This window comes from Eptatretus burgeri, chromosome 3 (genome assembly GCF_056783735.1).
Source record: "Eptatretus burgeri isolate ZD-2024b chromosome 3, Ebu_testis_v1, whole genome shotgun sequence".
Lineage (NCBI taxonomy): Eukaryota > Metazoa > Chordata > Myxini > Myxiniformes > Myxinidae > Eptatretus > Eptatretus burgeri.
The window spans coordinates 83,009,468-83,037,416 of NC_140963.1; the positions used below are offsets into that span (position 1 = coordinate 83,009,468).

Consider the following 27,949-nt stretch of genomic DNA (forward strand, 5'->3'; position numbering starts at 1 on the left):
ATTTATAAAATTGATAGACAGGGCCAAAAACTAAATATATCACCATCTCAAAAAGTTGTGGACGAGTTATGACAAAACATGGTGGATGAGTTGAATAGGTGACAAGAACAAGCGGATTGGATTTTGGTTCGGATCCAACCCATCAGTGGGATACTAAATGTAAACTGTTCCACCTGGCAGAGGTATGCGCTCAACTGAGTGCCATTCCACTTTGTGCTGTTGTGCCAAGTTGTCACTCTGAGTGATTTTTTTCATTTGTTTGTTTGTCTGTCTGTCTGTTTGTCTGCAAAGAACTTTCGTGTTTTTCTCTGCAACTGTTTGTCGGATTGAAATGAAATTTTTATCATAGGAGCGACTACTCATGTAGAATGTTGTATTGATAATTATAGCGTCATAGGTCACGTGGTGTGGCAGCCATGTTAGAAAAACGTGAAAAAATTGTTCCTCTGTATCTCTGAAACCACACCAAGAAAAAAATTGAAACTTGGCACACTGCAAGTCCTCATGGGGAAGAAGTGATTTTATTTTTTTTTTGTGACATCATAACTGCATATGTGGAATGCCACATCTGATCAGAATGAAAAATTTTGAGGGCCATCTTGGGATAAAATGGTCCATATAAAATATTTTGATGACGTCCTCAGTCAAGTGATTTGGCAGCCATATTGTGTTGTTTTTTAAAAAAAACCTTCAAAAATATTTTTCTCTGAAGTATCTGAACAGGTTGAGGCAAAACTTTGCACAGATGACTGCCTAACCATAAAGAAGAAAAGATTCTCACATATGATGGCATAAGTCACATGACTTGGCAGCCATATTGGATTTACCCAAAAACCTATAAAAAAAATCTTCTCCAGAACGGCTGGACAAATGGAGGGGAACTTCAAACAAATGTTCTCCCAGCCTTGGGTGTACAAGTTTGTAAATGAATAATTGATCGGTCACATGGTTTGACAGCTATATTGGATTGAAGAAAAATATTAGCTAATGTTTTCTCTGGAACAGCTGCATCAATTGTAGTGAAACTTCACAATTATGATATAGTTTTGATGTTGAATATGTTTTAAATTTGAACTTGATTGGATGAATGGTCTGGCAGCCAGATTTATTTAATTTTTTTATCTGGGTTATATTTAAATAAATTAAAAAATTTGCATACGGCTCACTTGGCTGTGCCTGGAGGGGTTTGAGGGTAGAGGAGCAGCAACTGAAATGTGAATCCTATCCAGGTTCCTCCTGATGACTTCATCTTTGCTTTTTGCTTGTTTTGGTTCTTCCTGATTATTCCAATGCTGGACTGTACCTATTTGGTGTTCCAGTTGATTTGAATTGAATTTATTTTAATCCACTTCTGAATTCTATTGAATAATTATTTTTAAAAAACATCATGGGTCAGGGTCAGGTATCCGATCAAAGCGGGACGTCTTGGTACCCGGTCATCACTGCCAGCAGTTAGAGTGGCAGTTCTAGTTATGTAACACACCAATACACAAATCTATCCATCCATTGGGACCATACTCTGTGCAGAGCATTGGTGCTGCCTTAGCAGTCTCCTTGGCTATGGGGCACAATCCTGGATGGGTCACCACTCCGACACAGTAATACACAACACAAAACCGCACAAACACCACACAAAACAAGTCCTGGTGAGGGTCTGCAATCTCCAATTGCTTTTTTTTCTTGTTTTGTATGATTTTATTGCTGTTTCTGTAGGTTTGGGAAGAGTAAGAAAGGGGATAAAGTGGATAAAGGAGACTCGAGGAAGCAAGGAGCTCAAAATACAGCTCTGACTGAAGGAGAAATTGAAAAGATGAAAGAGGAGCAAAAAAGGTGAGTCGGAATCGTAAAAATTTTTTATCATTTAGGTGGGAGTGTGCAGAAGCAAATGAGCTTTCATTGACTTTGTTACTACTACAACTTACTCCGACTATTTCTACTACGACGACTGAGCAGCCCCAATAATTCCCATATTTTGACATCGGCCGAGAAAAGTTTTTGGCCAAAGTCCTTCATGACTCAGCTATACATGCCTGAAATTTGGATAGGAATTTGTAATTTATTCGGGTTGCCTGTGATAGCTAGCCTCCTATTCATCGAAGGACATTGTGGGATCTTTAATGTCCAACAACTAATTCTGGCAGACAGATAGCAGGAAGCCCAGTTTTTAACGTCCATCTGTGGGACAGCACACTCATTGATGCCTCACCCTGCCTGCGAAGCACCAGGATGATGGTTTATAGCCGGGTCGAGATTCAAAACCAGGCTAGACAGCTCAGAGGCGAATATGCATCCCTCCAGGCTGCCCTACCAGCCTATGGTTTTGTGCTTCGACGAAAGTATTCTACACAGTGTTTCGTGATAGATGGCCAGATACAAGGATCTCTTCATAATTATGTGGCAGTGCTTATCACCGCAAGATAAATGGGGTCCCAGTTACATCTGCTTACATTCTATTGACCCCAAGGAAAAGCATGGACTGCTGGGAAATACATTTTGGAAAGACAAAAAAACAAACTGAAATATTTCAGCTTGTTTGGAAACAAATATAGCCTTCGACATCTGAAAAATATTACAACAAAACATTTATCATTTGATGAACTTGATAAACCATTAGAATTGTGAGTTGCACTTCATAAAGCCATCAATGCCAATGTTCTATATTTGCACAAATAATTATTACAAATTGGGAAGGTGTTTCTAAACCTGTAGAGATCCCTTGAATTAAATGGCCAGCATTACAGGGCTTATCTGGCACACGCACAAAATGATGCCGACATGTAACACCCATGTTGTCCTTCCATACAGGATTCAAGCCAAGCACGCAGAGCTTCGTGAGTGCCAGCCTCTGGTGTCTGGCCCAACGCCAGCACTCCCTGAGATGGAGGACGACGAGTTTGACCCAGCCTACGCTCGGGTCTCTTGCTTTCTTCCAGAGCCCATGCAACAGCCTGCTGGGTCGATTCCCATGCAGGGGGGTGATGACGGCTCTCCTGAACCGGGTTACGAACGGGTTTGGGCTGACGAGGCGGGAAGAGAGCCAGTGGAACATAGGTCTGAGCAGCAGTGCAATCTCAAAGATGATTTTGATATTGATGCTCTGTATGCCAAAGTGGACAAAAACCGCCATTCATCAAGACCTGAAAGGTACTGAAGACCGGTTTTTTGCTTCTATGAGAGCTATTGAAACATCATATTTTTTCAATCCAGTCATCATCTGGTGTTGTCCTCTATACCTGCTGATTCTGTAAATAATGTCAACTTGTAGCTTTGCTGTTCCACACTTAATTAGTATCTGTATTTCTCTTGTCTGTCTATTTCCATCCACTCCTCTGTTGGTTTGTCATCCTCGTGCCCACGGTTGTCCATCTCATGTGTGAGCCATCACGTTTTGTTAAAATTTTATTTCTTGGTATTTATCCAATGTGCAGTAAAAAGTAAAATTGGGTTATACAAAAAGTGGTGAAGAGGAGATACCAAAGATGATTATGAAGTCATTTGGATGTATTTAGGAATATAGTAATGGTAATATGGATACTCATCTATGGACAATGTTGTCACCAAGGCAGCTGCCCTTTTACAAGGAAATATCAACACAGGACAAGGTCAATCTGTCACATGCCCGTGTACACACACACACACACACACACACACACACACACACACTCTCTCTCTCTCTCTCTCTCTCTCTCTCTCTCTCTCTCTCTCTCTCTCTCTCTGTCTCTCACTTTTTCTCTCTCGCTCTCTCTCTCTCTCTCTCTCTCTCTCTCTCTCTCCTTTGTGGCTGCTGGTTGAATTATTGGTGAAGGACGTAGCTATGCCCATGATTTATGCCCCAACACCAGTACGCTGGTGCTCATTTCATGAACTTCAGAAGGATAACAAGCTTAGTAAACCCCACCTGGTGTTAATTCAGTGGCCGATAGGGCTCAAACTCAGGACTCTAGAATCCCAAGCCAGTCACCCTAACTGCAAAGCCAACACCAGGCGTCATGCCCGTGTTATGTCCACACCCTCCAATCCCATCAGATTCTATTTTAAATCTCTCGACTGTCCCTGCTGTGATAATCTTCCCTGTGCGACCATTCCATACATGATAGACTAAGCTGAAATACGCCCACCTTGCTGGTGTCCTAACTCCCATTGTATTTACCCTCAAGCTATGCCCCTAGGTAATCCACTCACAACTTCCCAGTCTGACATACTCCCACTTACAACCAATCTTTGCATCTTATCTCAAAGTCAGTTCTCAATCCAATTTGCTACTCCACTGTCATGGATTATGTTATCTCTATAGGGCTTCTACAGCCACTACCTGTTGAGGTTCATTTCAATGGTGATGTAATGGGGTGGCTAGTTGTGTGTGTGTGTGTGTGTTTGAGTGTTAACTTCAGCAGGTGTAGAAGGTGGAAAAGGTGTGTAGGTGGGATAAGAGGAAGTGTTCCAAAGCACCTTATCAGCATTCTCCTTCTCACGAACACGATTTTTAAAACATTATTTTGCCTGATATTCCTCATGATACCTTCCTCGAATTACGTTCTGTTGTTTTTTGTTTGTTTGTTAGTTTTTAAGCATACTCACTGTTTCATTTACTACTTTTCTGCACACTCCAGCAACTCTACCAATCTGCCTCCAATCAATTTTGTTTGTATGTTTTAATATCTTTTTTTCCCCTTTGTTTCAAACACTACCTAATCTCCTTGCCCAACCATGTTTTTATTTCCACTCCTAATTTGCTATTGGCTGGAATGAATTTCCGCTGCACCCTGCCTGTGATATCCTTGAATCCTTGCCACTTTGCTATAATCCTCCTGTCCTGACCCTGCAATACCCCCAATCAATTCTTACTGAGTTCCTGCCTCATCCCCTTTAAAAACTGACTTCCTGAAGTCTCATGTCTTTATCTCATTGACCTTGGTTACTACTTTCAACTGAAGTCCTCCTCAGTGCTATCATCACTCATCACTAAATGCCCCCTACCCCACTCCCAGCCTCCCCCGCTCAAACCTCAATCTGTTCTCCCATGTTTGAATCTCTACCAAGTACCAAATATAGGAATGCCACATGTGGGCTGTTCTGTAATACGAGCTGACAATTGTACCAAGTCTAGGAACTTTTGCTTATGTATTTACCCAGTAATATATCTCACTTTATACCCTCTTAGGCATGGCTGATGTTTTGAGAATTAGTCCTTCGTTGGAGCAAAATGGCATGTCTGGCTAGACGATCTAGGCATGGAGGAGTTCTAATGTACAGTGTGTTGGCAAAAGCGAATGGATCTGCGGGTTGAATTGCCATACGCTCGACAGTGCAGCAGTCACCCCCAAAGTTCTGTCACACCACTTGAAACCTTTAACGTAAAAGATCTCTGTGATTGGCAAACTACATGTGCACTGTCTTGTTACCTCCGCCACCGAAGGTGAAGGACGTTATGTTTTCACCCCTTTCTGTCTGTTTGTTTGTCTTTCTGTCTGTTTGTTTGTCTGTGTGCAGGATATCTCAAAAAAATGTGATGGATCCGGATGAAATTTTGTGGACAGGTTGCCTTTGTGACCTGGACGAAGTAGTTCGATTTTGGCGAAGATCCAGATCCAGATCCGGATCTGATAATTTAAGTGATTCTTCACCATTGAGATAGGGCTAAACCGATATATAGCACGTTATCTCAAAAAGTTGTGAACAGATTTGGATGAAACTTGGTGGACATGTTGGGTGTTTGGCAGGGATGAATTGATTCGATTTTGGTGAAGCTCTGAATCCAGATCTGGATACGAGAATTATTTAATTTTTAAAGTGTTTCTTCACCATTGAGAAAAAGGGCAAAAACCATATAGTACTGTATAGCATGATATTTCAAAAATGTATTCGGCCCGATATGTTCTCGTGGATCAGGCATTACGTGGCGGAGGTATGCGCTCTACCGACTGCCCTTCTAGTTGATGTATATTTTCATTTACGGATATTTTCTGATGGTAAATTGATCTGCTTGGTAAATATTCTCGAAAAAGGGCATCACCCTGGCAGAAAGCTGAAGCGAAGAAGACTGCCTTAAGTGAAGATCTTCATGATGTGGAAGGAAAGTGTGCATAAAATCCACCAATAATTTTTGTGATATTTCCTCTCACTTTTTCTGCAGGTGTAGAACTGTTTAGAGGTGTCGGTCTTACAATTGGAAAGAGCGATATACAAAAATCCCGATTGGAATTATTCCATTCGAATTTGGGTTGGCCCATTTAGTGTTCCCACCTAAACACTGATCACAAAGGGCGGGGGAGCTCCTTGTGAGCGAAAGGCGATCCATATCTAGTGCCCAACTGTGTCTGCGGACGTCCTCCTGCAGTTGGGTTACTTATTTTTCGGAGGTTGGTGGCAGGATTTGTACTCCGGCCACCGTAAAACCCTTCACTCTGCAAAACAAGAAAAACACAAAGAACATAGAAAACCCACTCCGTGGGAGTACCTCCTGTGCAGCTTCCCTCCGCAAGGCAGCTCACCGGATGACAGGATTGGAGCAAATCCTTCGGGACCCCCACTCTTTGATGATAGGAGGAAAACCAGGGGGTAACATTCCCGGGTCAGATTGCGGAAGTGTGTGTCGGAGTATTGTTGAGGTGTCGTCCACCAGACGGCGGTCTCCTTGGGTTAACCTGAGGAGATCTATTTTGGTGGGTGCCTGGAATGTCCTATCCCTAAGAGAGGATGATCACCTGTGTCTGTTATCATCTGAGCTCAACCATTTGAACATTGTTATTGCAGTACTCTCTGAGGTTCAGAGACCAGATAGTGGCAAGATCATGGCGGGTGGTCACACCTACAATTGGTCTGGTCGCTCTGATGGTTACCATACCCAAGCAGTTGCTGGAGCTGTGTCCAATAAGCTGATTCCATAATAATTGATGTAACACCAGTCAATGAGCATATTATGAGACTATGGATTTGTCACTCCTTGGCTGTCATTTCCCAGGTCTCTGTATATGCTCCGAATGAGGTGAGTGATCTCACCATGAAGGACGCATTCTATGTCACACTCAAGTCTGTGGTTGATCAGTGCCCCAGGTGAGATACTCTTCCAGCCTTGGAGGATTTCAATGCATTGACTGGAACTGACAGGTGTGGTTATGAGACATGTGATGGTCCCCATAGGTCTTGAACTGTGAACCAGAATAGCAGTAAGATCCTTGACTTTGCAAGAAGTCATGGACTTCGGGAGGCTGGTTCATGGTTTCAGCGCACACAGACTCATCGCTGGACTTGGTATTCCAACGCTGATGGTGTGGCAAAGGAGACTGACCATGTGCTCGTTGGTGGTCACTGGAGGATGATCCAGAACTGCAGGGTCTACCGGAGTGCTCAGTTCCTCAATACTGACCACAGGCTCGTGGTAGCAACTCTGAAGTTGCAGCTCAAATCTGGGAGAATGGCACCATCCCAGCCTAGGCTGGATGCTGGCAAGTTCAAGGATGAGAGGGTAGCTGAGGAGTTTGTGAACAGGCTGAGTGGCGATTTGAGGGATCTGCGTGCTTTGGGGAATCCTGAAGAGATGTGGAGTGCCTTCAAGACCACATTCCTCGATGTTGTCGGTGGATGTGTTGTAACTCACCTGAGGGCGAAGAAGAATTTTGTCTCTCAAGTAACACTGGATACCATTGGCCAGAGGCACAGGGCCAGGCTTAATGGAAGAGCTGAGCTGTTTAGGGAGTTTAGGTGAAAAACTGAACATGCGCTAAGGGTGGACAAGGAAGCCCATGTGTGAGGAATCTGTGACAGGGTAGAGCATCACCTGTGGTTAAGTGATTCTCGTCCTGCTTCCGGGGAAATTCACGCATTGTGTTTATCCAAGCCCATCCCTCGGTGTACTATAGTTAGAACGGAGGGTGGTGGGCTCTTGACAGAGGAGTTCGAAGTGCAGGCCCACTGGACCGGTTACTTTGAGGAGCTGTACCAGGCTGATCCACCAGCTGTTGAGTTGGATGTCAGGGGTGTTACTATTTCTATTGCTGACCCTCCAATCAACTGTGGTCCACCTTCGTTTGTGGAAACACAGGCTGCGGTGATCCCGTTGAAATGGGGTAAAGCTCCTGGGATCTGTGGCATCCATGCTGAACTTCTCAAGGCTGGTGGAAATGCTGCACTCGTGACATTGCATGCAGTTCTGTGCTCCGCCTGGAACACAGGCATCATCCCATCTGACTGGAAGAGGGGTTTTGTTGACCCTCTCTGGAAAAGGAAGGTGATCGCCAGGACTGCAACAACTACTGAGGGGTGACGCTGCTCTCAGTGCCGGGCAAGGTCTTTGCTTGGATAATTAATGATAGGGTTCACCACAATCTGCTTGAGCACCAGCACCCAGAGCAGTCACGCTTTACACAAAAGAGGTCAACGATTGACCATATCCTTGTTCTTCGGGGCCTCACCGAATGCAGAAGAGAGTTTCGGCAGGGGCTACTTGCAGCCTAAGTTGATCTCCACAAAGCATTCGACTCAGTGAATCAGGACACCCTCTGGAGGATTCTTGGTCTTCGTGGCGTGCCACCAAAACTGATCAATCTGATTTCTGAACTACACTCTGGTACTGAGAGTGCTGTTAGCTGTGGTGATACCATCTCCGACTTATTTCCAGTTGTTACTGGAGTTCGTCAGCGGTATGTACTGGCGCCCATACTTTTCAGCACTTATATGGACTGGATTCTGTTTTTCGCAGATGATGCAGTCATCTTTGTGGAGACTCTGGATATCCTTTTGGGGACCCTTGTGGTGCAGAATGGGGAGTCGGAGCCGCTTGGATTACGGGATTCCTGAGTCAAAACTAAGATCCATGCTTTCACTGACGTCTTGGATGCTGCGATCTTGTCTGTACCTGTTTGTGGTGAGGATGTTGAGGTCACAGAGATTCACTTACCTTGGCAGTGATATTCATGTCTCTGCTGGCTGTGAGCCAGTGGTCAATAGATGTCTGGGTCGGGCCTGAAGAGTCATGGATTCACTGGATCATGGGGTGTGGTGCTGTCAGTACCTGTGCATGATGATGAAAGTCTGAGTCTCCAGGTACTTGGTGCTTCCAGTCTTGCTCTACGGATGTGAGACTTGGACTCTGACCGTGCATTTGAGATGGACACTTCATTCCTTTGGTACCAGATCTCTTTGGAAAATCCTTGGCTATCACTGGTCAGACTTTTTGGCCAATGAGCAGTTGCTGAGAGAGATTCAAATGAGATTTGTTTCCTGCATAGTCCGTGAGTGTCAGCTGTGGCTGTATGGACATGTGGCTCATTTTCCTGACGCTGATCCTGCTTATCGAATTCTCTCATCGATGGACCCTTGTGAGTGGAGGAGGATGATTCAGAGGGCCAATGGGCCTTCCACGCACCTCATGATTGCAGCAGGTTAATCGGCATCTCAAGAAGATGGGGATGGGCCAGGCATCTGCCTGGGGGATGGCAAGGAGGAAGCCCCTGGAGTAACACAGGAAAGTGGATGCAATGACCCGCTGCTCCTGCGCATGCTTCCACACCTGACCTGACCTGATGTCAATCGTACATGAATGTCTATCAATGTCTTCATCCTACACATGATTTAGGCACAATCACAAGGTGTTGTCGATCATGGATATCAAATACAATAAACCATTTCCACGTATTTTAATTATCAAGAAACTGTTGTACCTTGTCGACTTTAACCTCTGTCTATACTGTCTCACCAATGTCACAGACGACCATCATTTACGCCTCCTCCTTCCTCTTCTTTATCTTCCTTCACCAACAAGGCTATCCCCCTCCCCTCATCCTCTCTCTCTGGTTTCCCACCCCTCTGTAAATTCTTTAACCCTCTAAACCTGTAAACATCTGTTTACATCCATCATCTCTTGTCGGCTTCATAACAACTCCCCCGACCCCTTAATCTGGCAACATCATTGTGAGAACTCAGTTTCCATGACTTCTTCCTCTCGCTGCTTTCCTGCCCATCTTGTTTGTCTTATTCCCTCACTTGGAAGAACAAGCTGCCTTTACACAACAATTTCTGCTGCCATTCTCCCAGACCTTCTCCAATTCGAACACCTCCCATTCTTCCAAAAGTGTTCGATTTGTCTTTGACCTTATCTTAAAGAGTCACCCCTCTCCCCTCCCTCCCCCCTCCCCCATCAGCTTTTATCTCACCTTTGTTTCCGCTGAATCAATTTTCTTCCCTCACTTTGTCCCATCATGAACAATGACTAATCTTACTCTCCCTTTCTGCTACTCTTCAGTCTACACTATTCTATCCACTCTTTCATTTGTATCCCTGAGACTGATGGCCTTCTCAGGACGAGTCTTAGCTTCTAACAAAAATTGAATCTCCAGAATGAGTTGTCTCACCCCTCCTGAAATGTTAAACGCTAGTATAGATTCCTTATCGATGGATTATGCCAAGGCAAAGGCTCGTCTAGATTTTCCAGGCTTATTATAATGCAATACTTGGAAAACTAGACGAGCATTTAACTTTTCATCATCCATCGGTTATAATTGTTGTCCTTCAGAGGGGAGTTCAAGCCGGCTGCCCCATTTTTTAACTTTCGCTTGAGGATGTTTCAGACGTCACGGTACCTCCATGGAAAAAATGAAACGATTGTGCGATGGTACCCTGACCACATTTTCACTCCCCATCCTGATCTGCAGGGGACATCGCATTAAAGGGATGTCCACGGTCCTATAATTGAATCAGCCAGCAGGCAGGTGCTACACAAATGAGAGAGAGAGAGAGAGAGAGAGAGAGAGAGAGAGAGAGAGAGAGAGAGAGAGAGAGAGAGAGAGAGAGAGAGAGAGAGAGAGAGAGAGAGAGAGAGAGAGACACAGAGAGAGAGAGAGAGAGAGAAAGAGAGAGAGAGAGAGAGAGAGAGAGAGAGAGAGAGAGAGAGAGAGAGAGAGAGAGAGAGAGAGAGAGAGAGAGAGAGAGAGAGAGAGAGAGAGAGAGAGAGAGAGAGAGAGAGAGAGAGAGAGAGAGAGAGAGGTGGAGAGAGAGAGAGAGGTGGAGAGAGAGAGAGGTGGAGAGAGAGAGAGGTGGAGAGAGAGAGAGGTGGAGAGAGAGAGAGGTGGAGAGAGAGAGAGGTGGAGAGAGAGAGAGGTGGAGAGAGAGAGAGGTGGAGAGAGAGAGGTGGAGAGAGAGAGAGGTGGAGAGAGAGAGAGAGGTGGAGAGAGAGAGAGAGGTGAGAGAGAGAGAGAGGTGGAGAGAGAGAGAGAGGTGGAGAGAGAGAGAGAGGTGGAGAGAGAGAGAGGTGAGAGAGAGAGAGGTGGAGAGAGAGAGAGGTGGAGAGAGAGAGAGGTGGAGAGAGAGAGAGGTGAGAGAGAGAGAGGTGGAGAGAGAGAGAGAGGTGGAGAGAGAGAGAGAGGTGAGAGAGAGAGAGAGGTGGAGAGAGAGAGAGGTGGAGAGAGAGAGAGAGGTGGAGAGAGAGAGAGAGAGAGAGAGGTGGAGAGGTGGAGAGGTAGAGAGGTAGAGAATGAGAGAATGAGAGAATGAGAGAATGAGAGAATGAGAGAATGAGAGAATGAGAGAATGATCTTTAAGCTTGGCTGATGGGCAGCAGTGAGTGTGATTTTCATGAAGGTGGAATTAAAACATTTATTTTGTTGCAAACATATGATCGACTAACTTTGATATGGAGAAAAACTTTGTTGATTGAAAATGTTATGAACGATAGGCGATTATGCTGACGGAGAGCCAGAAACTTATCCAGAAGCATATTTGCTCTGTGTGTTCGCCAAGCTCGCACAGCCAGAACTGTTTCGCACATCATGACTATGAAGAAATAAACAAAAGGCATTTGTATCAGAGGCTTATCAAAATCCTCATTCGGTTATGATGGCAAGGGAAGATGCAGTATTCTGGGGTGGCCTCCCAGAGTTCCCATCTGACTGACCCCATGGCTCAGGAAACCAGGGTTTAAATCCCTTATACGAGTACAAAATGAGTTTGTCTGTCGTCTGCTAAAGTCCTTGTGATTCATGTAAAAGTACACCGATGTCCTGCATGTGATGTGCTGTACTGTACAGTATGCACAAGCTCCTCCATGAGAAAAATCACTGAAGTTTCAGGAAAACAGAACCAGCCTTTCCAAAAAGAGGAAATTCGAGACAAACAAGGCCTGATCAACGCAAACCCAGAGGCACTTTGCCTGGAAGGAAGAGACTGCTTGTTATCTCCTCACGGCACTGAAGCTCTCACGATCAGCTGGCCACACCTCTCCCGTCCCACTCCGACGGAGGGCTTGTAAATCCATGCTCGAGGCCGGCACCACTAGAGCACTTGATCATTCGCTTTCGTCCTGGCAGGAATTGTTCCATCACCGATCGAATATCAGTTTGCCATTTACACTGCGTGGTCTTACTTCCGAACAGTCTTACACATTCCGCGTCATTGGGTCTTAAAAAGTAGCTCATTGATGAAGATCTGGGAGAGCTTTATGTTCATCAAAATTGTTGATTGTGGTATGTGAGAGAGCCCGTTTTGGGAGAGCTTTGTCAGTTCAAAACCAAAATTAATTCCTCTTTCTTTGTCCTCTGCCTGGATGATTCAGATATAACACAAATGTTTGTTTTTATTTCCTGCCCTGCCAAAATAAGCATTCATTTTCTCCAGTGCAAAAGGCAGCTTTTGTCATTAAAGGGTTAAATGCAATGTTGGGGAAAGGGGGGTAGAGAGGGTGGGATAAGATTGCCCAATAGTTGCATACAGTCGTGCTGTGAATTTGTAGAGAGTTTGAGTGCTCTGTATTTGAACAGAAGTTACTCTGTCCTGCCCAAGATCAAATGGTGGAGGATGCTGCTTGATATCGCTGCATCTTCCACCTTCCTGTTGATGTCTGTATGTGCGCTGCTTCCGTCCCCTTTGGAGAGAATCAATTTGTGGAACGATCTTCCACTCGTGTGAACGTTCAAGTTAAACTTACCAACTGGTTCATGTTAATCCCGGTCACAGCAGGGTCGGTAGGTAGGGCCAAGAAGAGACTGGACCTCATTAGCTTCTTGGCTTCCTTTCCTCATTAGCAGAAACGCACACCACGTGACTTGCATTTAAGTATCCACATTAACCCTCAACCCTGATCCTCACCCTCCTCACTCAAAATGTTCCCTCCTCTTGTTTATCTTCTCATTGGTACACAAAACATACTGTTCAGTGCGAGTAAAGTATTGTGGAGTACATTGATGTATTTCCATTGCATGTTTGCATTCAGTTGTGCTCACGTTTATATTGTTTGACAGCACGACAAAACATTTGTCTTACAATTGTAAATTACAACAAAAAATACTCCAAACATTGATGTGTGGTTTGTGGGATTGAGGCCTAGCATGAATAGGTGGTGGTGCTAAAGAGAGTTTGCTGGTCATACCCAACATTATTTGCAAGAAACTGGTCAATCTAATGATTGAAGATGCTTTTTCTTTCTGTATTGTTACAAAACATGGGTTTTTGCTTCAGCTCCCCTCATCCACCCCCCCCCCATTATTCGTGTTTGCTGTATTTGATAAAAATAGGTTTTTGATAGATTATTGTTTCCATGGAGCATTCTACCCATGGATGTCAATGCATATGTGCTTGCTGATGCAGCCACCATCTTCGAAATGCTGCCTTTTCAATCTAAACCCCTTTGTGCTTTCACCTTCCTGACCAATGTGGTCAATGAAACCAATTAAAATCATGATGTGAATCCGTGCCACAACAGTCTGCTGAGACCATTACACTATTTGTTATCAGGTCAGGGCAAGTATGGAAGCATGCGCCAGAGTGGCACGTTGCTGCATCCACTTTTTGCCGGTACTCCAGGGGCCTCCATCTGGCCATCCCCCAGGCAGATGCCTGGCCCATCCCCATCTCCTTGAAATGTTGATAAACCTGCTGCAACCACAAGGCACGTGGTCGGCCCATTGGCCTCCTCCACTCACGAGGCTACCTCGCTGAGAGAATCTAGTGAGCAGGATCAGTATCAGGAAAACAAGCCACATGTCTATACAGCCGCAGCTGATGCTCACGGACTATGCAGGTAACAAATTTCATTTGAATCTCTTTCAGCAACTGCTCGTTGAACACAAAGTCCGAACAGCGATCGCCAAGGATTCTCCAAAGAGACGTGGTACTAAAGGAATTAAGTGTCCATCTCAAATCCATGGTCAGAGTCCAAGTCTCACATCCGCAGAGCAAGACTGAGCACACCAAGGACCTGAAGACTTGGAATTTCATCCTCCTGCACAGGTCCCAACAGTGCCACACCCCATGATCCAGTGAATCCCTGACTCCCCAGGCCCGACCCAGACATCTTATGACCTCTGGCTTATAGCCAGTAGAGACATGAATGTCACTGCCAAGGTAAGTGAATATTACCGTGACCTCAACATCCTCACCACAAACAGGTACAGACAAGAAAGCAGTAACCAAGATGTCATTGAAAGCCTGGATCTTAGTTTTCACACAGGAAACCCGTAATCCCAGCAGCTCCAACTCCTCATTTAGCACCTCGAGGGCCCTCAAAAGGAGATCAAGAGTCTCCACAAAGATGACTGCATCGTCTGCGAAATCAAAGTCAGAGATCTTAACATTCCCAAACGATGCACCGCAGTTTGATCTCTGACATCCTCCCCAGAATCCAGTCCACACAAATGCGGAAAAGTATGGGGGCCTGTACACACCCCTGATGAACTCCAGGAACAACTGGAAATAAGTCGGAGATGGTATCGCCACATCTCACAGCACTCTAAGTAGCAGAGTATAGATTAGACATATGATTGAACAGTTTTGGTGGCACCCCACGAAGATGAAGAATCCTCCAGAGGGCATCCCGATTCACTGACTCAAACGCTTTGCAGAGATCAACATAGGCTGCAAGCAGCCCCTGCTGAAACGATGGTTTGTGTTGGGTGAGGACCTGAAGGGCAAGGATACGGTCAATTGTTGACCTCTGGTGAAAAACCTGACTGCTCTGGGCACTGGTGCTCAAGCAGATGGTGTCACACCATATCAAGAATTATCCGAGCAAAGACCTTGCTCGGCACTGAAAACAGCGTATTCCCTCAGTAGTTGTTGCAGTCCTGGTGATCACCCTTCCCTTTCCAGACAGGGACAACAAGGCCCCTCTTCCAGTCAGATGGGATGATGCCTGTGTTTCAGACAGAGCACAGAACTGCATGCAACGACATGAGTACAGCATTTCCACCAACCTTGAGAAGTTCAGCATGGATGCCACAGATCCCTGGAGCTTTACGACATTTCAACTGGTTCAATATATACATATATATATATATATATATATATATATATATATATATATATATATACATATATATACATATATATACATATATATATATACATATATACATATATATACATATACATATATATACATATATACATATATATATATATATATATCGGGCGTAGTGGCGTGCGCCTGTAATCCGGCTACTCGGAGGCTTGGGTTGGAAGATCACTTGAGGACTGGAGCTCTGCACTGGGCCACGCTACGAGAGGGTGTCGGGCAGCCCGAATCATGGCGAAACCCAATCCTTATCCCTGTGTCGTAAGAGGCGACCAGGATTGCGTCAGGAAGGGCATCCGGCGTAAAACCTATGCCAAATCAGTATGCAGATCATAACGGATGATCCGCTGTGGCGACCCCCAAATGGGAGCAGCCGAAAGACGAACAACAGTATATATGTATATATAAATATATATGTATATATGTATGTACATATATATATATATATATATATATATATATATATATATATATATATATATATATATATATATATATATATATATATATATATATATATATATATATATAACCGAGCGTAGTGGCGTGCGCCTGTAATCCGGCTACTCGGAGGCTTGGGTTGGAGGATCGCTTGAGGACGGGAGCTCTGCACTGGAAAGCGCTATGAGGGTGTAGTGCAGCCCGGAATCATGGCGAAACCCAATCCTTATCCATGTGTCGTAAGAAGCGCCCAGGGTTGCGTCAGGAAAGGCATCCGGCATAAAACCTATGCCAAATCAGGATGCGGATCATAACGGATGATCCGCTGTGGCGACCCCGAACGGGAGCAGCCGAAAGACGAACAACAATATATATGTATATATGTATATATGTATGTATATGTATATATATATATATATATATATATATATATATGTATATATATATATATATATATATATATATATATATATATATATATATATATATATATATATATACATTGTTTTATATATATATATATATATATATATATATATATATATATATATATATATATACATTGTTTTATATATATATATATATATATATATATATATATATATATATATATATATATATATATATATATATATACATTGATATATATATATATATATATATATATATATATATATATATATATATGTGAAAATGTATATGTATATATATTCATACTTATTTACATATATATATATATATATATATATATATATATATATATATATATATATATATATATATATATATATGTATATTTTCATATAAGGGTTTCCACCAGACTCCAGAATCGCAGGCCATCGCATACAAATAACTCCGTGACATGGCAGGTTGCTAATCGACCGTGAATGCCAATAACTTGACCACGTGACTTGGGGTCCTCTGTCTAATGAATATCGGGTACCTAATTGGCATGTGATCTAATTACCAGGGGACACGCCCTCATTATTCCTTGTTCAAACCGGATCACCTTTCCGGATCAGATGCAGCCAAGCTTAACTGCCCAAGAACGTTCCGGCTAGAAAAACAGATTGTTGTGGGATAACGTCCCGGCTAAGTGAGGATACAAACCATACTGGACCAATGAAGGAAAAGACGAAAACGAGCTGGGAACATTTCCACACAAGCTGTTAGTTTATTGGTTTATTTACAATTTTGTAAATTGTACTTACTTACTTAAATTACTAACAGCTTGGTTTATTTACAATTTTGCGAGGAAAGGTATGTGGCAGAATGAATGCGGTTTATTATTACTAGTGCGTGCCCGTACGTGCATGGCCGTACGTGCCAAAAAAAAAGCTTTCAAACCGCATGCCAGAAACAACAACCACACAGGACATTCCTTCGCTCTCGCGTGGCCGTACGTGCAAAATAATAAAAATGTATTAAAAAAAAACTTTTAAACCGCATGCCAGAAACAACAACCACACAGGCCATTCCTTCACTGTCGCATGCCCGTACGTGCATGGCCGTATGTGCGTGGCCGTACATGCAAAAAAAAACAACTTTCAAACAACCACACAGGCCGTTCCTTCACGCTCGTAAACGACGACTGGATTGGGGCATTGTGTTTATCTAGAAATGTGCAGAAGAAATCGAGAATTATTAGAATACATGAAGTCATCACTATCCGGAAGTCCGTACGTTGTAACCTGTAATGGGGAACGCAGCTGAGGATCTCTTCCCCAACAGCCACGCCTACGCAGCAACATGTCCTGTCATTGGTTTGGTAAATAAATGGCCATAACTTGGGAACCACTTGTCCGATTAATATCAAACCTTGAAAAGGCACATACTCAGGTCCCAAGAAATATACCTGGCAAGTTTCAATTAGATCGGACCAGTGGTTGTCGAGAAACAGCGGTCACAGGCACACGCACACACATACACACACACACACACACATTGCTGGAATTATAGATAGATGTACAGCAGGGAAAGCAAGAATTCGTGGGGTGCAACAAAAGGACAAGCAATTCACAAAAGCAGACACAGAGCAGACTCATGCCATGAGAACTTCTACAATCTTAACTTGTGCGATGGCAGGCACAATCACACACACACACACACACACACACACACACACACACACACACACACACACACACACACACACACACACACACACACACACACACACACACACACACACACACAAACCTGAGGAAGGTTAGATGGCCAGAAAGAAAGAGAGCAGATGAGGATTAATGGCCTCGCAATTACTAGCACATCGGCTGACCAACGCAACCCAGTACGCTTCAAGGGAGGTAGGAGGGAGAAATACTGGTGTCTAAGGTGTGGGAGTGTGAGATTTGGGGGGGGGGCGTGGCGTTGCACCAGAGGAAACTGTGATTGCGAATCAGTGGGATGCTCTTTTGTGCGTCCAAAGGGGATGAGATATAAGGGTGAAAAGACAGAGAGGAGAGAAGATGTGTGAGCCAAAACATTTCTAGCCTAGTTGTGCATCGATCTATGAGTGTGGTGTGTACCTCTGTGGGACGCTCCGCTTGAGCATTCCCACTTCATGAATCGGCGAGTTATCTCCTGCTTCGTCAATTTGCGGGGCTCGTGGAAACGTATGCTCCGCACTGGTCCCAGAAGATCGTCTGTCGCACATCAACCACAAGTGTATATCCGGCAATGGGCAGACAACGAGGAGCAGTGAAGAAGAGGACAGAGCAGAGAGGCGAAGGAGAGGGCGAAGCAGGCAGGCGAAAAAGAGGGCGAGGCAAGCAGTCGAAAAAAAGAGGGCGAGGCAGGCAGGCAGGCGAGAAAGAGGGTGAGGCAGGCAGGCGAGAAAGAGGGCGAAGCAGGCAGGCGAAAAAGAAGGTGAGGCAGGCAGGCGAAAAAGAGGGTGGACGGCTTCATGATCCACCTTTTATAAGCCCCAGGCGAAGGGTGGGGTGATAACCTAAAAGCGACGTGCTGTGGCCCGAATCCCGCTCCTCTATTGGGCCACAGCGGCCCTAGTCACGCCCTGCCAGGCTCTGAGTGGAAACTGTCTCAGTCGCCCATCCGGTTCGATACGGTTTGGAGCTTCTGACTCAATATAGGGCATGCTCCTTGAGCCGACACCCTGGCCTTGAATGTGCTCCGAGTACAGTCTGAATGCCAAATAGTAACGGACTTTTGCTGCTACCCACGGGTCCCCTCTGATGAGCCAAAATGCACACCTTGGCCCAGTACCAAACTCTGCAATCGCCCTTCCCACGACCCCTCCTCGCCGCCCCTGTCTTGCCGTGGTCCGGTGACTGGACGAGGGTCGTATCAATTCCGCGTGCTTGCCCGGGACATCCTCGGTGAGATGCGATCTCGCTTCTCATGTCTGTTGCTTGTCCCCGCATCGTGTAGTCCCGAGGACAGTCCGAGTCATGCAGTACTCCTCCGAAGAGTGGCGAATTGTTGCAGTGCAGTATTACAAGAGGGTGCGGGAATATTTTTCTCGTGTGCGGGAGACATTTCTAGTGGAAGTGGTGAGGTTTGTTGAGCGAGGTGTGAAGCAAGATGAGATGCCGGTTGGAAATTGGCATGCAGATTTGAATGAAATAATGGCGGACGATGCCCATGCGGTATACAGTAGTGTGTCACGTGTAATGGAGGGAGTGTGGTGGTTCCAAGCCATGGGAGGCATCGTGGTGTGCTAATTATTCAATCGCATATTGAATGGCGTGTGTGTGCTTACTTGCTTGTTTTGTACCATGGCTAAAAGGAAATGGTTGGAGTAGAAATCAGAATATGAGATGGAGATAGTTAATAGACCTAACTATGAGACCCGCGCAACGCACCTCGTCCTGTCAACCCACGAGACATGAGGGGAGGTCTAACTGCACGAAGACTAACGAAATAACTATTTGGGGATAACTATGTTGGGTGCCATTGCCTCAGAGGCTTGCAGTTTTGTTTTTGTCGAACCACAACACTATATATATATATCTATATATATATATATATATATATATATATATATATATATATATATATATATATATATATATATATATATGCCTGGTGTTGGCTTAATGGTTAGGGTGGTGGGCTTAGGATCTGAGTATCCTGAGTTCAAATCCCACTTGGCTGTTGAATTAATACCAGGTGGGGTTGACTCTGCCTGTCATCCTTCCGAGGTCGGCAAAATGAGTGCCAGCATGCTGGTATCCTGTGTCGGAGTGGCGACCCGTCCAGGATTGTACCCAATAGCCAAGGAGACTGCTTCGGCAGCACCAACGCTCTGCACAGAGTATGGTCCCAGTGGATGGATGGATATATATATATATATATATATATATATATATATATATATATATACACACATACTAGCTGAAGTACCCGGTAATACCCGGGAAATTTGCTGGTAAGACTAAGTGCCTATTTTCCTCTCGCTAGTTGGACTGAGGCATTAGTTGTATGGAGAAAATTAGGAAGGCTTCTTTTATGGGGTGAGGCGAAGGAGCAATCATTGTCGTCGCAACTGGTAAATATAGCGGTGCAGTGAATGGTTCGGTTTTAAAGTTTAATATGAAAAACACTTAGCGCTTCTTGGTTGAAATATCTTGTTCTTGGAGCACTTCCTATACTTCCCTTCATCAGCTAGCCGCCTTTTAAACTGAGACACTCACTGAAAAATTCAATGAAACCATCCCAAACACACCTGAAAAAACCACAAAAGAACTCATCAAAAGAAGTGGTGTAACAATTAGATGTGGGGCCCTAAAGAGGGCCGTGTTGCGTTCACTTTCAAATCCAACTTCACTCTTGGTTGTATGTATGCTTTTATCTGGACACTGTTGTGTAGTGTTGCAGAACATAGTGATGTCGAAGCGAAAGTGTCGATGGCATAGCTATCGGCCTGTTCACGGGTGTGATCATCGAACTGCTTGAAGAGCCACTTGGTTAACCCGCAAGTATCGATACAGTCACCTCAATTAGCTTATTCTGCGCTAAATGGATGGTTCCCAAAAAAAAACGTTAACAAAAATGGCAAATGCGACACATAGAACAAATAGGTTAAACATTTATCAGCAGTTCAGCGACGAAAAAGTTGCCATGGGATATTTACAATTAAACCGAATAACGAATACATTAACACATACCCGTTATGCGGGGCAGATGGACATGTAAAAGAGCAAATAGGTAGATTTCCGAACACATGAAACGATAACTTATTAGTTTTGAAGAGCCTCATGGTAAACTACATTCGTTGTCTTGCCTTGTGGTGCATAAATGAACAAATTATTTGGGTTACCAACTCTTCAACAACCTCCATACAGTTGGCCGTGGGAAAAGACAGGTTCGGCAAGATTAAAGCCAACCACCTCCAAGGACTGTCCCTGTGCCTTGTTAATGCTCATTGCAAAGCTTAATTTCACAGGAAACTGGAGGTGCTTGAATTCGAATGGCATATCAGACGGGACCAGAGGAATTCGCGGAATGAAGACATCCTCATCACGTGCTCTGCCAGTTAGAAAAGTTGCCTCTAACACTCTTGGCATCATCCTCTTGATCGTCAGTCATGTCCCGTTGCAAAGTTTGGGAGGGTCAAGGTTTCGCAGAAGCATAACAGGCGCACCCAATTTTGAGGTGCAAGTTGTGAGGAGGGAGGCCTGCTGGTGTCAAGCTATTTAAGAATTCTATGGGATAATGCACATCATCTGAGTAAAGTACAGTCAAATGATTTATAGCTGAGACTCTCACCGGATAACTGGTCCAGGAGTTTGATGTTTAAGTCATCAACTGCAGCATTTGTTGGTGCTAAGATGGAACGTTTTGTCAGCCAGGTGAGGTTTTTCCCTAGCGTTTTTCAGCTGATTCTGCTTGCCTGGCTCGTTACGGGCAGATCTCTCGGCAGCTAGGGGAGTCTCTATCTCTGCAGCTGATTCTGCTTGCCTGACTCGGTCGCGGGCAGATCTCTCAGCAGCAAGGTGAACATCCCTCTCTGCTGACGTCTCCTAAAGAACAAAAAGATTTGCGATTTTACATGTGAGCTCCAACGACGTCAAAATTATAACCGTTCTTGAAGTAAGAATTGGGAGACGTGTATTATGAAACGGCATACCTCTGAACGCCTCTGTCGCTGTTGCCGTGCGCATGCAGTATGAGAATTTAAATTTGTTCGCTTTCGCAGTGGCATAATGTTTCGGGTTTCTTAGCTGTTATAGCAGGAGGAGAATGTGTATGTTTAAAAAGTCAATGAATACGAACATTTTGTATTTCAAAAAACCCTAGCGTTTTTAACCATGAAGCCTTTTGTTACGAGTAATACGCCGGCGCACTATTCGAAAGCCTTTTTTTTTTTTAAATGGAATTTTTTTTTTAATATATATATTTATTTTTTTCATTTTTATGGAAAGCCACTTAGCGCATCCTGGAGCTGAATGTTAGGTCTATATGTGTGGAAGGAAGCCTTTTGTTACGATGAATACCCCGGCGCACTATTCTAAAGGCTTTTTTTTAATGGATTTTTTTTTTTTTTAATATATATCTTTTTTTTCATTTTTATGGAAAGCCACTTTGCGCATCCTGGAGCTGAATGTTAGGTCTATATGTGTGTAAAGTTTCATCAAGATCAGTTCACTGGTCTAGGAGCTTATTGGTAACAAACAAAGAGACAGACAGACAGACAAACAGACAGAAGGACTGCCATTTATATAGTAGATCAACCCCTGTTAAATGTTCGCTTTTCATCAACCATTCTTCTTTTTCCAACTTCAGTGCAAACTCACCCCTCTCAACGCAACCATCACACTCTTCCCCCTCCAAGCCTCCCACTCACCCTTCACCCCCTCACTCCCCCTTCTCAAAGATCCCCCCCCTCCTCTCATCCACAAAGCTGCCTCCTTCCCCTGCCCTCTCACCTCCATCTCATCACTCCACCTAGTCAAATCCTCAACTGCCTTCTGCCCTCTCTCTTGCCCCCCCCTCTCCCTCAGCACCAGAGCCTTTTCTCCTCCTCCGGCCCCCTCCGCTAGCCATTCTGCAATCCCCCACTCTTTCAACAACTCTCCTTACCTCCCCCCCCTCCTCCCTTGTCCTACCCTCCCCCTCCCCTCCCCTGCATCCAAATCCTCCTCAGCTGGAGGATCGAATGAAGACCCGGTGGGGTCCATTTTCTTTTGGTGTGTGTGTGTCTGTGGTGGCGCCGTCCTATAAGTAGAAATTGTTCAGTGCTTTTGCTCACTGTACATTGCCTGCATATTCGTCATTAAGTCTGCTCTGCGTCTCCCTTCCCGATTATTGTAAATAAACCCCTGTGAAATGTACCAGCTCGTTGCCTGTCGTTTCTATCTTTGACCCAGTATGGTTCGGGCTTAAGAACTAGGAAGGCCGATTGTGCCGTCAGTTGTCATTTGGGCCGGCGCGGCTTTGGTAATTTCCGCTCGGTTACGCGGGATCCGAGTCGGGAATAGTGACTCGGTTCGGACAAAGCCGGCCGAGGGTGTGGCTTCCCCGGTAGTTAGACGGCGTGGGTACTTAGGTAAATTGGAATTAGACAATTAACCCTACCCCACGCCGTCAAAATATTGGCATCCACGGTCCACTAAGGGACCCGTGACCTTCGGAGTTATCCGAAGGTTACGACCTTCAATTCCGGTGTTCGGTGGTAAACGGCCCGAATTCTCCGTCTTGCGGTCGTCCTCGTCACCGAACGCAGCACCACAACCATACCTCAGGCTATGGCTTCCCCTCCACTCCCACCTCATGTTTATATGTGTACTGTACCGTCCACCTCAGCGATTATTCCATTCACACCTCAGTATCCGAAAACATGGACCAGCTTCTATCTTCTCATTCAAACTCTCTCTTCCTCAAAATGTGGTGACATCAATTGTCATCATGCCAGTTGGCTGGGTGTGGGTACCTCTCTCACCTGTCATGGCACTTCAGCAAAAGATTTCTGTGACTCATTGGGACTGACTCAATCGGTCAACTTCCCGACCCCTATCTCAACCAATGGTACTCCATCTCTTCTGGATCTGATTTTGACAAATTTCCCTGAAAATATCCGCTGTTCTTCCCCCGCTCCAATCTGTTCTTCTGACCACGTGCTTGTCAAAGTGGACGTCTCTCTGGGTGTTATCAGAGAACCACTTCAGCGCCGTTGAGTCTGGCATTTCACTCAAGCCGACTGGCAGGGTCTCCAGACAGCCATCAGACTTGGTCAATTCCACGTAAAATGTTACCCGAGCACCAAAAAACAAAAGTTCATCATTTACCAATTTTTTTATGGCATTGAACAGGATATTATCCGAGTTTTCAAAATTGATTTGCATTTTGCTGCGATCCTGCTGTCACGTGATTTGGCGGCCATCTTGTTTTTGCGCGAAATTCGATGCAAGGTGAGTGGTAAATCTGTCTTCTTTTATCTTCCATGATAAGCATATTTTATCTGTGCAATACTGTACATCCATTCTGTGTTTTGAATAAAGCAGGAATATCAGTGAACTAGCCGAAACCCCGTCACAGACGCATTCCATTCATTCAACCACCCTCACCAGCTTACCCACACTCGAGGGACATGGACTGGACAGGGCGTGCTTGCCCCCGCCTACTCATTCCCCACCCCTGCCCCCATTCCCCCCCGCCTCCCACCCCCCGCTTTCCATTTGCTTACCCCCGCCCAAAAATTTGCATACCTTGCCCCCCGCCTCTTCACTCCTCACCTCCGTCTCAACGAAAAGTGTTTATTCTGCTTCAGAGTTGAAGGTTGACTATTGCCACGATGTGCAATGCACTCTTACAGGTACGAAGTCTCTAACAGTCCAGGTCACAGTCCCGAGACAAACATGACGCGACCGCTTGGAGCACAAACTTGGTCCTTCAGTATTAATACATCGAAGATACAATGTTTCTTACATTTTTTTGTCAAATTCACATTCTGAGGTAGTCAGCATGTACAGAAGAGGGTTTTACATTGCAGACGCTATTTCCGAGGAGTGGAATTACACCTCAGCGGTAACGGTCTGTCGACGACAGACGTAATGACATCAGCGAATGACCGATGATGTCATGACGTCCTGACGCCTCTCAGCGGTGACGTCACACGTCGCCATGTAAACGAATGTAAAACGAAAAGTGTTTATTCTGCTTCAGAGTTGAAAGTTGATCATTGCCACCATGTGCGATGCACTCTTACAGGTACGAAGTTTCTTTCAGTCCAGGTCACAGTACCGAGAAAAACATGAGGCGACCGCTAGGAGGAGCACAAAATTGGTCCTTCAGTATTAATATATAGATTCCATGATGCTGATTTGATGTTAGAAAATTTACCAGTCGACACAACGTGGGTTCCAAAAACTTATGACTGATTTGTGTTACGTCAGTTACGAAATTTCGATATTTTTCTTTTTTACATCGCCACAGAAATGGTGATCCAGTGAAATGTTTTATTCTCTTACAAGGGACTATATGATGTCCCTTAGGCATAGTGGGGCCCATGTAACATATTGTTACGGCTGTGGAAATTCGCAGACCACCATAAAGGGCCTTAGATCAGTTATGACGATATAAGTAATTGTGTAGTTAGATTTCCCCACCGTTGTTTAGAGGGGATTTCCGTGTTCACCGGGCTGCGATCCTTTGAGATAGCCATTTTTCTGTTCTGTCGTTATTTTGGATCAAACCAACAACACTACCTTCACCACATCCACCACCACCATCTTCGCCAATTCCCGCACTCCGAACGCCGTCCTCCACAGACCACGCGGCGACGATCTCCGCGGCACGAGCCATTACAGGAAGGACGCAGGATTGCTGCAAGAAAGGCTCTTGTGGGGCCTGAACGGACTTCTCCCGCCTGAATTTTCCCCGCGCTTGGTGTGAAGGGAAGGGGTGGGGCGGCTCGCTCCCGATTGGTGGATGCGCGGCGTGAGGCGGTCAGAGTGAGGGCACGCCCCCTTTCGAGAGGCTTCTTGAAATGCCTCGAAGGGAGGTGGAGCCGAGAAAGGGGCGGAGCCCCGCTCCATAAAGGACAGACACGGGCGGGGCGCGCCCTCTTCCTCTTCGCTCGTCTGCTCTTGTTGTCTTTGTCGCCTGGGTCTTCGTTGCTGAGTCTTTTGTCGTCTTGGCCCTCGTCTTTGTCTTCCTGTTGTCTTGGTCCTGCGCTCGCGGCTTGGCGAGCGGCCTGTCCAGGGAGGCACGGACGGGAGACGCGGCAGCGCCGGTTGTTTGGTGGACCTGCGCGTCCGACCGAGGAGTGCCAGAGAGGGTTCGCCGGCCGCGAGAGAGGTCGGGGCCAGGCGCGACCACGCTAACGGTCGTGGGAGGAGGACTCGACGGCCACCAAGGGAAGTCCCTACTTTCTTTGGGGTTTTCGAATGAATATTTTCGTGACGCCATCCTGTCAAGTAAAACTGCTTAAGTGACTGTACATTTATTAATTACTAGCAGGGATACCCGTGCTCCGCACAGGAATCCCGTGGATGACGGCGGGTCTGAAGGAGTATATGTCACAGTTAATTGTAAAATTGTAGAGGCTGCACCATTATTATTTTTTTTCATCACCACTATAATATATTTTCCCCACCATGTTTTATATGCAGAAGACTCGAGTTCAAAAATGTTAAGATTTATTGCCGCATCAGATAAAAAAACCATAATTCCTCAACAATGTGAGGCTGGTTTCATGTCATCATTTGCGACTTAATTAATTCTCATTCTCTAGCAAATTCCGTTGGTCCCATGTCAATCGGCTGAACTTGAAAAATTAACGTTTCGCAATCAGGTGATGACGTCATAATTCGGAAACCGGGAAGTCGGAAGTCATTGTCTTTAATTGACTGCAGCATTATTTTTTCTTTCTGTTGCAAATGGGAGTTGGCCCCATGTCAATCGGCTGAACTTGAAAAATTAACGTTACGAAATCAGGTGATGACGTCATAATTCGGAAACCACAAGTTGGAAGTACAATTCTTTTACATCGGGACACTCCCGGGTACATGTTCTGTCGGCATGTGTAGTTTGGTGAGGATCAGTCCAGTACTTTTCGCGTGCATAGGTCACAGACAAACAGACACACAGACAGACACACTTTCAACTTTATACATATATAGATGAGCAGATATATCAGCAGTAAGATTCTCTCTCTCTCTCTCTCTCTCTCTCTCTCTCTCTCTCTCTCTCTCTCTCTCTCTCTCTCTCTCTCTCTCTCTCTTTCTCTTTCTCTTTCTCTTTCTCTTTCTCTTTCTCTTTCTCTTTCTCTTTCTCTTTCTCTTTCTCTTTCTCTTTCTCTTTCTCTTTCTCTTTCTCTTTCTCTTTCTCTTTCTCTTTCTCTTTCTCTTTCTCTTTCTCTTTCTCTTTCTCTTTCTCTTTCTCTTTCTCTTTCTCTTTCTCTTTCTCTTTCTCTTTCTCTTTCTCTTTCTCTTTCTCTTTCATGAGCAGATCGATCAGCAATTAGCTGTTGCCGTGCGCGTGCAGTTCGAGAATTCAAATAACAGGAGGAGAATGTGTATGTTTAAAAAGTCAACGAATACGAACATTTTGTATTTCAAAAAACCCTAGCGTTTTTAACCTGAAGCCTTTTGTTATGATTAATACGGCGGCACACTATTTGAAAGCCTTTTTTTTTTCTAATGGAAATTTCATTTATTTTATTTATATATATATATATATATATATTTTTTTCATTTTTATGGAGAGCCACGTAGCACATCCTGGAGCTGAATGTTAGTTCTATATTTGTGTAAAGTTTCATCAAGATCAGTTCACTGGTCTAGAGCTTATTTGTCACAAAAAAAAACAGACAGACAGACAGACAGACACAGACAGAAGGAATGCCATTTATATAGTAGATATACATATACGAGGTCCGTCTAAAAAGTAACGGGACCGACTTCACAGAAATTTTATTCCAAAAATATATATTGAAATTACAGCTTGTCCCCTTCAAAATAGTTTCCCTTCAGTCTCACGCACTTGTCCATCCTCTTCTTCCACGCTTCGATGCACCCCCGGAAGGCTTCTTCTGGAATCCTCCGGAGCTCTGTCGTCACGGCCCTTTTGATGGCCTTCACATCAGGAAATCGGGTCCCCTTGATCACCCCCTTGAGCTTGGGGAATAGGAAAAAATCACAAGGGGCCAAGTCTGGTTAATATGGGGGTTGTTCCAGAGTTGGCACATTCCTCTCCGCCAGAAACAGTCGGATGCTCAGGGCACTGTGAGCAGGGGCGTTGTCAAGGTGGAGCACCCAGGCATCG

At 44.8% G+C, this 27,949-nt stretch overlaps 1 protein-coding gene across 6 annotated transcripts in view; it reads left to right on the forward strand.

Annotated features, from left to right (window-relative positions):
* The window catches only part of LOC147030323 (partitioning defective 3 homolog B-like), a 178,696-nt gene that overhangs the window by 136,378 nt on the left and 14,369 nt on the right, over nt 1-27,949 (forward strand). For all 6 annotated transcript variants that reach the window (XR_015056311.1, XM_085874248.1, XM_085874247.1 and 3 more), the window contains 2 exons: nt 1,714-1,830; nt 2,806-3,144. Coding sequence is in view for 5 of the 6 variants with exons in the window: in XM_085874248.1 (XP_085730374.1) it covers nt 1,714-1,830; nt 2,806-3,144 (456 nt within the window). In the remaining variant the exon portion in view is untranslated. The remainder of the gene's footprint in view (nt 1-1,713; nt 1,831-2,805; nt 3,145-27,949) is intronic.